Source organism: Diadema antillarum, unplaced genomic scaffold, assembly GCF_040938485.1.
Source record: "Diadema antillarum isolate AM-2024a unplaced genomic scaffold, OU_Dant_1.0 seq00000310_RagTag, whole genome shotgun sequence".
Classification (NCBI taxonomy): Eukaryota; Metazoa; Echinodermata; class Echinoidea; order Diadematoida; family Diadematidae; genus Diadema; species Diadema antillarum.
In genome coordinates this window covers 932311-947044 of record NW_027271331.1, presented here as the reverse complement: position 1 = coordinate 947044, position 14734 = coordinate 932311, and the positions used below count along the sequence as shown (strand labels likewise).

Genomic DNA, 14734 nt, shown 5'->3' with positions numbered 1-14734 from the left:
TACTTTATATATATATATATATATATATATATATAGAGAGAGAGAGAGAGAGAGAGAGAGAGAGTGAAAGATGTGTGTTCAGTTGTTAACCCTGGGCCGTCGAATCTTAGTAGTATGTAAGTGAGAGTAAGAATGAGACGATAGACGTAGTCTATCGTCTCTCGCCTCATCCTTACTCTCACCTATAATTATTATATACATTGTACTGAGCTGCTATCTAAGCACATACACAACTTCAGTACACCTACCACCACCCATCATCACTATCTGTTTCCAGCTACCGGTTGCCAACTGATCGCCGGCTTGCAACCAGCCCAAACTTGTGAATCGTACACCACATCTCTTGATAAGGGCAGGGCCCGAAAGCTTGAGAATAAAAATCAAACTGTGAGGATTCAAGCTACGTCTATCGTCTCATCCTTCCGTTCACCCACACACTACTAAGATGCGACGGCCCAGGGTTTTAGCAACTGAAAACACACCTTTCACACACATTGTGTATATATATATATATATATATATATATATATATATATATATATAAATCAATATATATATATATATATATATATATATATATATATATATATATAGGGACATAACTATGAATAAATGAAACTCCTATGAATACACTTCCTCACCATTAAATCTATGTTGTAAGGCTATCATGGTGTGCACGCAAACAACTGGGGTACTATGAAAGCCATTTAACTTATTAGTAACTAGAACTCTTTTATTACCCACTTCATAAGAAATGCTATAGTTATTCGATTTGAAGGTATGTACTAGTATTCAATTACACTTTGAATTAAACTGAAGAGCTGAGTTTCGCTTTCATTTCTCTCAGCTTGCGCGACATAAAGTGCAGGACTGATTGGCCATCACATCATATCACGTGACTCACAACAGAAGATGGGATGTTCATGCGCAACAACCAAGCGCAGAACAGGGTGCGGTCGAGATCCTTTGACAATATCTTTTCTGTAGTCTTTATCATTATCTTGGATTTGCTGGGACATGCTTCACCTTCTAGGCAACAAAATTCAGCCGTGACATTGATGCGAAATAATTATACCTGCTCAGACTATGCGCTTATCCAACAGCTAGCATGTAGAAAGAAGTTATGGATTTCCTTTTGAAAACGTGGATGTTCGTGATGGTCATACTGTCCTTTTTCTGGCAAAGTTCATCTGATGTATATAGTAAGTAGCCATACGTTTCATATCTTTTTTTCTCTAGTGATAGGCTTAAATGCAGAGGCGATGAAAACATTTCAAATGGGGATCTCCAAGTCATCTGTGGTTAGTTCAACTCCAGAACTTGCAGCTGCTTATAAGAAAGTATATTTCAGATAAGTTTTTCTCTTTTCAACCAACTACATGTGTATATATATATATATATATGTAAATTAGCAATCATTTGCAGTATATAGGGAAACTGATGCGCGATGTAAAAATGATGTCCGGTGTAAAAAGGATATCATACAAGGGTTTACCATGATTCGACTTACATTTAGCAAGGCAAGCAAGCTACCGATGTGGGCTTAACACGTGTTTGTTACACCCCGCAAACTCACGCTTATCATGCCTATGGATGGCCTCTAAAACGTGATACCTTTGTACCTCTCATTTTTTTCTGTCTGTCTTTCCCCAAATCACACACATATACACACACACATACATTCTCTCTCACTCTCTCTCTTGGTCAATGAAAATTTCATGGAGATTAATAGATGTATACCTTTAATCCTGGAACATAACTTTCTCTCTATGTGTCTTTTACCCCTGACTGCAGATCACTCATTCGGCTGTTTGACCACTGACTTCACCGTAAAGATCAGGGCAGACTCAATCTTTCGGGCAATTTCCGACAGGTGGGATATAGAAGCACCTGACGGGGAGAGAATCGTCCTCCGGCTGCAATCTGTAGTTTATCAGAGCGTTGAAGTAACCGTGAAGGATGAGATATCGGCCACAAAGCGCGATGTTGTACTTCTGAATTTCGCCAAATCTCCGCCCATATTCTCACTCGGCCACAAATTGAGACTGGGACTATATACATCAACTGAGAAAGCACGTACATACCTCTATCCAGTAAGAGTGAACATCGAAGCATCATGTGTAGAAGGTAACTCCTCTTTTGATTTTGATTAGATACAGCCACATACCCTCCTTAACACTTGTCTAATGTGAATGTAGTATGCAGTTTGTATGAATGTTCTGATAATATCAATACCGAGTGTTATACACTGCATTAAATGTATCCTTATACCGTGGAGTGGTCTGTATAATGTTGAACGATTTCAACAATAAAAAGTGATTACATCACTCACAAAAACAGACAAATATCACCTTAAAGTATTTCAATTATATCTGCAGTTTGTTTATTCACCTAGATATCTTTACTATAACGAAATCTGTTTCCTTATAGTGACGAGGTACAATTGAGATTATGTAACAGGTGTTCCATAATTCGGCATATCACGTTTACGTCATAGTCTCATGACTGAATACAGGAATAATAAAGCAAACAGAAAAAAGTAGAACTTAATTCATTTGTGAATTAGCTAAACGTTTTCATCTCCATGCAATGTACGAAAGAGTATAAATCTCATCTCATCTGCAGTGACTGCCAGCAGTGGCCTAGCCACAGAGCAAACACCATATGCGTTGTATTCTGTCACAAGCATATTCAGTGTTCACTTCACTGTTCACCAACCTTTATATCCAGTTCAACACATCAGGCATGTTCACTAAGTTCATTTTAACGCATACATAACAGTACAGTGTGTTAGAAAGTTATGCGTGTTGTCATTAATAATCTCACTATCAACCGAGCATGAAATCACTAGATGGTACAAGTAGTTTCACCAAAAAAAAAATAAATCAAGACGATAGCTGTAAAAACAGAGTGAAAAAGACTAAATAGGAAACACATAGTGGGTATAACGGAATTGTGTAATGTGTAAATAAAATTTAAGTCTAATGACAAAGTTAAGTTTCTTATTTTATTGGAATAAACTTTTAAACAGTTACAGAGTCTGCATAACAATCTCATACTATCTCATGAAAGACAGAGCAAATTGACAATGTGGTCGTTACATAAAATTATTTTTGTTTATTTTTCTTGGGAAACTAAGTAAGAGACTTTCTACAAGACAGTGTACAACTTGGAGAATATGAAAAATATTTAGGTCTTTACAGTTTTGTTTCTTTACATCTTGGAGGTACGTTAATAACTTTGTACTTGGTGAACATGTTATCTTGGATATTGAATATAACTTTCCACATGGCTGTTGACTCGAACCTAACTGTAAAGACTACGTGTCTTGAAGTAAATCAATTTTTGTGTGGTCATTGAGCAGCCATTGCAGAAAGGAAGCCTCTAACTGTTTAAGGTTTTCATGCAAAAAAAAAAATATAAACTGTATATCATTGTTTGAATTGAATATAACTGAGATTAAAGCTGCTGAAATTATGACAATAATAAAAAAATGTGATAATCTCTATTATATCTACGAAAATATTCTTGTTATGTACCGAATTTACTGTCATTGAAAATATCTGGTTTTCGATTCAAACTCTTCATATGAAATTACTTTACATATAAAGTATATCTAAACTTTCTCTGAGATTTTTTTTTTCACTTGGAGATGCTCAAATACTTCATGCATTTGTTGTACCTATTCGTTCATAAAATGGAATATTAAAAAATGGATTGATATCTCTGTTTTTGGAAAATAAAAACATACAAAAAAATGGCAATTCCTTCGTCAGGCTCACTCGCAAATAGCACCATTTATCACGTTTATCGCAACACACAATGTAACAAACAATAATTGTATGAAAATGCTAGCGGTTCGAATCATGACAATCTGCAATATATCTGCAACACCTTCTTCGAGCATGCTAGGCGCTTCGAAAATCATGGCAACGTACATATTATACGGACAAAAGTGTGCGCAAAATCTGTTGCTTCACATAATGTGTAATCAATATCATAAATATCTCTGTCTCACGCATCGTATGTATACCTGGCAGTGATCCTGAGTAGAGACACACTCTTTACATAGTCAGGGTTTCCGACCCATTCGTGGTCCACAAGGGACAATAAGTGAGGCCACAACTGATCCTACAAAGAGATTTATAGATATATAGTTGTTCTCGTCCTTTCTATGTAAGACATTTAAGAAATGTAGCCAGCCCACCGTCCATTTTCAGATATTTGACAGCTTACAGAAAAGAACAAAAACAACAACAATAAAACAATATCTTAGACGTTAGACGTGCGTGTTTAAATTACATCAATTGCGTTTATTATCATGCTGGTGTAGAAAATTAACGATCCTTTAATTTCTTATGACTTCACCTTAGAGTGTATTCATGAAGAGAGTACTGCATGCAAAAGTGTTGCCCTCTATATATGTTAAAGACTTTTGACTTTTTGCTGTATTGGCCTACCCAATATCATGGTACAGGGGAAACTTAAAAAGTAGCTGTTTGAAAATGAAAACATGATTATGGGCCAAATATCTCATTCGTCTGGAGAGCCAGAGAAAATGTGACAGTGAAAATATAGATTTTTCGAGGCCAGATTTATTGTTTCAAGTTCCTATTTGAAGCATTTACGTTCAGCATGATTGCTCATCAGGCGTCGAAATACCGTCATTCAAAATCATTTTTCTTCGTTCAGATGTATTAATTTGGCAACCGATTTCGCAATTGCTTTGCACATTTCAATTCATTGAACAGTGTTGAATGCGGATACATTTTCGGCAATGAATATTCAACTTTGTCTCAACCTGTCGCCAGCTCTCACCGGATACTCGATTTCGCTTATTAGCAAACAAATTAATAAAATGAATATTCAAATTAAACATCTTCGATATGCATTAAAAAGTACATCACTTCTAATGCGTTTTAAATTGAATGTTAAATAACGTCTGCATGTCCACGTCACATGATGATGCAAATAAAGATGTAAAATGAAGATCACAGCGCATTATGACAACCATAGATAAAACAAAAAAAAATCAAATTATTGTGAACACATTAAAAATGAATTTGAAAACAATAAACGTGAAACCCCTGGACCAAAGTTACTGCACTGATTCAAACATTGATTTAAATGCACGTAACATGAAAATGAGTGACAGCTTTTCGAAATTGCTCGAGAGAACCTGTAATTATATTTACACCGAATTGTTTGGGTCGTTAATTCAAAAAACTTCTCTACACTCTGGTACACAGATATTCCTTCTGTAGAACTCATCGGAGAACCTTCTCCTCTCGAAGGCTTTGTGTTCCGATCAGCTACCAACAGCTTTGTTTGCCAGGAAGGATTTACTGAACAGGTTGCTGATTCGATCTGTGGAGAGCTTGGCTTCCCAGCATATCATACATTTTCCAGCGATAGGATGCCTTTAAATTCAACGGCAGCCAACTGGATTAAAGCCACAGGTTGTCAACAAGGTAAATCTTTTTGTCCTTGTGTTTGATTAACACAATCTTATGCCATCAGTGAGGTTTTCAAGAAGTATAAACATATTTGTGGCCTTACATTACCAAGATCTGAAATTTATGCTTTTTTTTGTGGAATGTTGGAGAGAACACTGGAACATTATGGATTGCTATCTGTCACTTGGTATATTTGTATAGATGTAATATCAGGGGAGAGCGCTTGACATTATCGTCTTTTTTTATTTGATTTTGACTTTTCAGTTCAAATTCAATCAAAAGTAATACAAAGTAATATACATAATGCTCTCATGAGTACATGATATTTAAAGGAACTTTAACTAAACTTTTTCAACAAACAATGAATATATAATGATATCAACTCTGGTTCGGATAAATAAGCAAGTAAGCAATATAATCTTAAATTATAACATGGAAAAGAGGAAATCACAACAAAAGCGTAGCTTGTAGAATTCGTGAATTACTCTATGGAAGGTGAGGGCATCTCAAGATCGTCAAGGACTCCATGTATGAAAATTTTGATACCATGATGTCAGGCGAAATAATCAGAAAAAAAGGACTATGACAAGGATAAGAACGAAAGCAGGGACGAAACAGAGAGAAAACAAGACTAAAGATAGGCATGACAAGGAAAGGGAGAGAAACAAAACAAGACTATGTCTAAATTCAGATATCTGGAAAGGTCACCAAGGCATGAGGAAGATGTTAAAAATTTATACAATTTTGGCTTAAAACACAAACTCTTAATAATTATAAAAATATTATCATTAATTAATTTATTTATTTTTATGGAAATAATTTTCTTTTAATCTAGTTGGTTGTCTACGTGAGGATGACAAAATATTTTTTTTTTCAGTTTTCATTTAAAGGAAATAAATGTCAAAGCATCTTTTACAGTATTCTCAAGGCTGTTCCAGAACCTCGGGCCAGTGAAAACGAATGTATTTTGGGCGAGAACTGCACGTAGTATGATGGTAAATGATATTCACTGGAACGTCGAGTAGGATAATTGTGTACCGCATCATTGCGTCGAAAAATTTGATCAAATATTTGTGGTAAACTTTTCTTATTATATTTGAACATAAATTCACCCAACTGAAATAGATACAAATCATTTATCTTTAATAATTTATCATCACAAAACAAATTATCAGTATGAGCACGCGGATTTCAGTTAGAGATTACTCTCAACGACTTTTTTTTTTGCAATAATTAAATTTCTTCCAAAAGGAATTGATACATGTTGCGCCACACTCAAATTCCATAATTCAAATACGGTGAAATAAAACTGGAGTAAAGCATAGTTACAGTGGAAGATGGTACAAAGAATTTCAGTCTATTAATTATACCTTTATTTCGTGAAATTGTTTTACAGAGAACATTGACATGATCTCTCTACGTAAGTTTATTGTCAACATAAATACCAAGAAATGTTATACTATTGACTTGCGCAAGAGGAATATTATCGATAAATATGTCCCAAGGCAGTATTGCTATTGAATTACTGAAAATCATTAATTTGGAATAGCAATATTAAGGGAAAGTTTATTAGCCATAATCCAATGTGAAACTTCTATTAATTCTAAGTTCATGGTATGTAGAAGAGTATGAGGATCAGGATGAGCGAAAAAAGATTAGAATCATCTGGAAACAGGATAAACGATAATAATTTCGAAGATCTGTGAAAATCACAAATATAAATTTTAAAGAGCAGTGGGGCTTGTAAACTACCTTGTAGAACACCACAATTTATATCTAACATCTGAGAGTTTATGTTGTTAAAAGTCACAATTGTTTTCTGTCTTTGTAGCTCCTGAACCACTCCAAGGCCTTCCCACGAATTCCACAATGATATTATTTGCTGAGTAGTATTTCATTTCAAGTGTCGAAGGCCTTGGAGAAGTCCAGGAAAATACCTACAATATTATGACAAAACCTTTCTAATGCCTGTGCGGCTTTTTCTGCAAACGAAAGTAGGAGCATGTACACCTCGTCATGTGCTATGGTTTTCACGAAAGCCAAATTGTGAATCAGTAAATATATGATTTGCTTGGCAAAATCTAGATGTTCTAACATATTTAATTCTTTCTAAACCTTTGATATACTTGAGAGTAGAGAAATGGGCCTGTCATTATTAACATCACGTTTATCCCCCTTTTTAAACACTGGAACAACCTTAGCTAGTTTCATATTATCGGGTACAACACCAGTCGAGATAGATAAATAAAACAAAAAATATGTGGACAAGGGGATGAATGAAATTAACAATAATATTTTTCAGGAAAAGGTTATTAATACCATCAGAACCAGAACTTTTCTCATCATAAAGAACACATACAATTTTGAAAACTTCTCTCTGAGTTGATACAAAAAAATATTGAATTTGGGGTTAGGCGCACATAAGAAGTCATTGAATGTTATTTCGCGTCGGTAGAGTATTCCGAGCTAAATTTTCACCAGTTGAAGAGAAGTACTCACTAAAAGTTTCAGCTATATCAATTGACTTCTCACTGTTAACGTTACCCCACCTTAGTTTTGAAATGTAAAAAGTATTTTAGGATATATTCATTACATCTTTGAATACTTTCCATGTATTTCGCATATCATGCTTCAACAAATCAAGTTGATTTGTATAACAGTCCCCTTTTTGTATTTGAAGAACATTTGTAAGAATATTCTTATAATTAACATATTTAAATCTAAATTATTTTGCTCAGTAGGGTTATGCTTATACCAATAAAAAAATTTTGTTGTTAATCAAACTTAAAATTGATTTTGTAATCCAAGGAAGTCTCGGAATTTTGTTATAATTTTTTTTTTGGATCTTACGTATTGGAATATGAATGTCTATTACATTCATATTCATAATTTGCATAAAATTATGAAATTATAAATTTGAATATTCATTTTTATAAAAAGAAGACCAATCAATATTTTCTAAACTATTTTGACTATTCTTAACATTTTCTTTTGAAAATGTACGTTTACTTAAATAATCGTTGGAATTGTTTGATCTATTTTTCAATAACAGGAGATACAAATATGATATGGGTTAACGATCGAATATACCTGATTAAACAATACCAGCTGATTCGAGCTGAGTTTCAGTAGTGCAAATATTAAAGTGGCACTAAATTCTGTGATTCGGTTGGGTTTTGAGATCTTACGCATAAAAGAGACGGACATTAATAATTTTGTACATTCTTGTGATATATAAAAAAAGTTGCACTTCATCAAATCAATATTAAAATCACCAACCAGATACGAATCTTTACTTGCAAATATTGGATCATTAATAAATCCTGCAAATAAATCACGAACTCATTGACGCTTGAATTCGGAGGTCTGTATATAACACCAATCAAAATATTTTTACCATTTGGGATTATAAGTTGTGTGAAAAATGATTCACTGTATTATTAAAACAGTTAAGTTTTTCGTGAGCTAGGTAATTATATTTCTTTGGTAAATAAATTCCGACTCCTCCACCAATTCTCTCTAATCTACTATTTACAATGAAATCATAGTCAGGGAGGGTATATGAATTACTGAAGTGTTGTGAAAGCCATATCTTGGTTAAAGCATTGCAGCACAATCGTCCTTTAGATTTTCTAACAAATGTAATAAATTATCAAAATGCTCATTAATAGTTCTTATATTCAAATGTAAAAGCATAAAGTCTTAGGGCCTATTTGTTAATATTTCATTCAAATCGATAATGATTATTTTGCTTAATTACTGTCCTGCTTATTTCAAAATATCATATAGACATAAAATCATCACACAAACTGAAGCTGATGAAAGAATGCTTCCTATTTGCAGCAGCCAGCTGGTCATGCTCCTATAGGATATCTTTGGATTAGTTTCGAACATGCCAATCAAGTTCGTAAAGTGGTCATTCATATTCAGCAATAGTATACATTTCGAATCTTTCAGTCATTCAGATTACCACTCAGTTTCGGTTTGGACCACGCGATTTTGTTTTTCCGCAATTATAAGTGTTAATAGGAAATCAATTTCGTTTTAGAGTACTCGATTCGTTTTTTAATAGAAACACAATTATGTTAATGTGCGGGGAATTTGAAATTTTTGCAGTAGTCACGGATGGTGAGCTTATTTCGATCATTGAAACTCGTTTTTCTTTTTTCAATGAAATTATATATTTCTGACCCACAGCAATCAGAAAGAAGCTTTAAGATCCTACTGCACTTCCTTCTATTGAATCTATTCTTTCACTACCAACCACTCATTATGAAAATTTGAATATGATGATCATCATAAAATGTATATAACCAATGTCGGAAGCATATAAGAGAAATAAAATAACAAGACTGATATGCACTGTAACATCGGGGCACGAGAAACAAAACGTACGTGTGTGTAAAACTGTATGATGTTATTGAAACAGCGATAAGAAAAATAAATGCTGTCATTGTAACTAAAAATTGCCATAAGTGGCCATGAATTATACACTTAAACAGTCACAGATAAGTAATCCTTTTTCATGAAAAATGTCTCTTATCCTCCATTTCATCAAGATTCGACCTTCATGCAAATCAGAATCCTAACGACATCGGCGTATCTCATAATCGTAGTCGGTTTTCTTTTTCTCAAGAGTATCCATCGTACACCCACTCAAGGAAAATGTTATGTTTTTTATGTTGCTTGGCTGTTGTTGTTTTTGACATTCCAATCTCGCAGATTCGGGGAACATGGAACACTGTTCATGGGCAAGTACTGAATGCACCTCCAAAAGTGCAGTGAAGCTAGTATGCCGAGGTGGGTAAACGGAGTGGAAATTATTATAATACTGTGTTGCATCTTCTGGAGATGACATCTTAACTCCTGACATTTGTAACAATGAGAACGCTGCTAGAAGTCTAGAACACAATCCTTTATATAACTAGTTTGTGAGGCTGTGCCGTAAAATGTTCACACACTTACACAGTTACAGACTAACGCATCAGCTTTCCAGTGTCAGCTGGCCATGCGCTGCTCTGTAGTATAGTTTCACCAACTTCACAGGCACGGTTGCTTCTGTCTTTCAGTATGAGTCAATGGATTTTTAACAACTCAACTCAGTATAGTTTCACCAACTTCACAGGCACGGTTGCTTCTGTCTTTCAGTATGAGTCAATGGATTTTTAACAACTCAACTCAGTATAGTTTCACCAACTTCACAGGCACGGTTGCTTCTGTCTTTCAGTATGAGTCAATGGATTTTTAACAACTCAGACGAAAAATTGTGAGGAAATTACAGCTTATTCAATGATAGTTTCAAACACTAGGAGCAATGGTGAAGTTTATGTGAACAGCTTTTATGATATACAAAGTGAGAATAAAAGTGTAGCAAGAGAATATTAATATATTTGCAGAGGGAGACAAATTGAATAAAATTCACACCTCAATGAAATTATATTTTGAGTGGCTCTACTTCTTACTGCTAATAATTGACGCAAAAGAAGACAGTTGCAGTTGCAGTAAGAAAGTAAAGAAGCAATCAAATCAATGTCTCTAATATGAGATTGTTTTTCGAGATTGTTGCCCTCTAATGGTCAGTATACCAATAAATATTCACCTTTGCAAATTCATTTTTTAAAGTTATAGAGCTATCAAATTCTTGACATTTACGTAACTTCATATCTGTTTAATAAAGCGTCATTTTAACAAAAATCAAACTTAGCTGAGATTTAATGTCACACTTTGATTGTGATTCTGCAATATTTTGGACATACTAGTAGATATAACATTATAACAGTCGTGTCATAATAATAATGTCCATAGTGTATGAGGTTCAATGAGACCTGTTCTCACAGGAGAGTATACTACGCTTTAGTTGTGTTTTTCCAACATGATACTCCACCCAACACAGTAACCTTTCAAAGAAATGCAGAAGGTGCTGTTGTACGTGCAACTCTGAGGAAAGTTTAATCGCCGCCATTTTTAAATGAAAATGATAGCATAGGTATAATGATTAGATTGAAATATTACCCCTTTTATTCTGCTCTGATGACGCTTTATTCAAGTTTGGTATTACGGTATTCAAATTATGGAATTCTTGCTTGAGGAATATAATACAGCCACGTACATTGCTATCCGATTATACAATCCAATTAATTTCATCTTCCCTTAGTGAGAACTGTACACACTGTAAATACATTTGCTTAAACTGGACCAAAGTTTTGTTAATCTGTTAAGTTAATCATAATGAAATAATTTGCTTTCCACATATACCAGGTAATTCCGTTTATGAAAAATCCCCCATGTTTCACTTGTCCTTGAGATTGTGTAAGATGTCCACAGACCTTTTCCATTCCTTTCCTTTTCCTTTTCTTTCTCAATTCTTCCCTGCTCTTATTTCCTCTTTCTTCGCTGTCCAGTAACTGTGTCTGTGCATTCTTCTTCATTTCTGTTATTTCTGTGTTTTATGTTGTTATTGTTGTTGTTGTCGTTATTGTTTTGGTCACATTTTCCTGGCATATAGGGCCTACGGCCAAATAGAATCTGGGCCACAAATTTGCTATGTTATATATTTTATATGTTTACATTCTGAAATCATAGAAAGTATTGTTTTATAGTATCAGCATCATAAAGAGCAAATGTGCAATGGTATATAAATGAATTTAATGTGACTATATATTATTGGTGTTACAAACTGGTACTGTCGTTGTTTTGTTTCCAGTGTTCCATGTCTTACGAACTTGGCTTTTCAGTGGAACACTGTTTTTCGTCGTTATGATTACTTAATTCTTTTTTGGTTACCATGACAAAGTGTGCATGTTTCTTTTTTTATGAAATCATTCGTGCATATAGAGTATTAGATAAAAAAAGGGCTGTCCTTATCAGATGATTGAAAGACAAATCGACAACTTGTACCGCTTTGAATCATGTTTTCTTTTTCTTTTTTGGTGATGGAAATAAACAAACTATTGAATTGAATTGGAATAAAGATGTTGAACTGAATAGACGTACACCATGTATACAAGTGAGTGGTTCTTTCAATTTCTCTAGAAAAGTTTATTCGTAAGTAATGTATTTTTCCTTGCAGAACCTGGGTATCTCGGATGCTACAACGGATTAACAGACACACAGGTCGTTACTCTACTTCTGACATTCCCCAGACATGACGTGAGGACCGACATGGAGTGTGTCTCCATGTGTCGCGAACAAAGAAATATCATTGATGTAGCTGTCATTCACCGAGGCGCGTGTCTGTGCGTCCCGTCAGAGACAATTACTGACTTGTCCTCTTCTGAAACTAATTTTCATGAGTGGTCGTGTCCAAGCATGGCGGACCTCAGATTCCAGCCTGCTGTATATTATGCATTCAATGGTAATAGCTGAACAAAAGGGATAACAAATGTTTTCTTTCTTTCTTATTGCACATGCAATATTCATTTCCAGCAGTGTATGTGTAAAACACGCATTTAGTGGAGTGGTGTATCCCCATTTGCAGGACGTTCACAGTTCATGGTGTAATAGGATTACTTATGACATCATAAACACCCGACTTAATATGTAGCATATCCTTCATCTCAGCAGGGAGGTGGTTCCACCTTCCTGATCTCAGCATAAAATGACTATTAAACCTGGATTCACATGAAATACTTTTGTCATGCCTTCAATTGTCTACCACCTTTGTTTTTTACTGTCGGTCTGTCGTCATTTCTTTGACTTGTGCTCATTTTCCCTGGGTTATGATGAAAAATTTTCAATAGAAACTTGCCAGATTGAGTTCAAATAAACAGACTTCGTGTGGACGCAATAGAGTTGGTTTGCCTTGAAGTACGTTCTTGCTCCTCATACATTTTCTGCTTATTCCTGGCTGCCTTTATTTGTAGTGTTATATGGATTTTGCGACCAACTTGTCATTGTCCAAAATGGCACATGGGATTCCAACCGCTCGTGGTTTGGTTCCATAGTAACCCTCGCTTGTGACCAGGGATTCATCATCAATGGCAGCGCAACACTGCAGTGTGTGGGACTACCCGGACGGTCGACTTACTTCCCGAATTGGAATTCGTCGATCCCATCTTGCGAAGCGGTCAGGCGTAAGTTTTTGCTTTATTTTGTTTCTTCAAACGAAGATGACCATTCTCCATTCGCTTTAGTAACTTTTGTTCTCCCTTAATTCCCTGTGTTTATATTTCTGTGGTTACTGAAGAAATGCTGGTTTGAGTCAAAAGATTTTAAAAAATGATGGTGGATAAAAGAGAATCCTGCTGGTAATGAAGGTAAATTAAGAGTAAACATATACTCTCTCCACCAACATTATTATCATACCGTGCTTCCTTTCTCAAACCCTTAACGTCCGCTGTACATCAAGTGACAATCGATGAAGTACACTTTAGCACCACAAGTAAACAAAAAGAAGAGAAGATGATTAGTGAAATAAAATACATAAAAGAACATTTGAATTTGCAAGGAAAAGAAAAGTCAATCTTAAGTCAAAATAGGATTTAATTTTCTTGCTCTCTTGAGTAACTCGAGAGGCTAATTTCAAGACAGAGATTGAGAATTACAAGTGAGCTGGAAAAACAACTAAGTATAACAGAATAGAAAAAAAAAAATCTTCCCAGACGAGAATATATTCGTGAAAAGTAAATCCTGTGAATTAGCATTATTTCGAGTAATCAACGTCTGTAGTTAACACGACCTTTTCTCTTTTAATCCTTGCTCTCATCTACGCTGTAGCCCCTGATGTTTGCCAGCATCCTGGTAACGTGTCTAACGGAGAATGGAACTCAACCAACACGTCACTGGGATCTTCAATAACTCTCACTTGTGATTACAATTACGTTATCAATGGCAGTGCTACGCTGCGATGTATAAGATTTCCTGAGAACAGTTCGCTTGACTGGAATGCATCGTTACCAACCTGTCTAAATTTCGAGAACGCGTCACAGGGTACTGTATACTTGCTTCATACAGTGTACAAGGAAAACACTGTTGACAAATTACACCTTGCACTTTGCACATGAATCTATAGTAACTTTATCATTGTATGCTATTCAGGAGCATGTTACCCTCTTTTGTTCAAAATAACCTAATCATCATTTATGAAGCCGAATGAATGTTCAAATAAGTGTCATATACTGGTCTGCTTCATAACAGTTTTTCTATCAATGTTCTTCAGATTACATAACGCCGCCCCCCCCCCCAAAAAAAAAAAAACAACTTCAAAGCCAAGACTCTGAAAATTACATCTGCTGTCAATCGTTGCTTAAGTATTAAAACTAATAAAGTGCTAGAAGAAA

At 34.9% G+C, this 14734-nt stretch overlaps 1 protein-coding gene across 1 annotated transcript; it reads left to right on the top strand.

The window, feature by feature from the left end:
* Positions 1 to 1156: 1156 nt before the first annotated feature.
* On the top strand, positions 1157 to 14252 carry LOC139730414 (uncharacterized). The gene is made up of 6 exons (XM_071641275.1): positions 1157 to 1202; positions 1795 to 2127; positions 5250 to 5471; positions 10179 to 10256; positions 12526 to 12791; positions 14172 to 14252. Exons 1-6 carry the CDS (start codon positions 1157 to 1159, stop codon positions 14250 to 14252), a joined length of 1026 nt encoding a protein of 341 aa, XP_071497376.1.
* Positions 14253 to 14734: the final 482 nt, after the last annotated feature.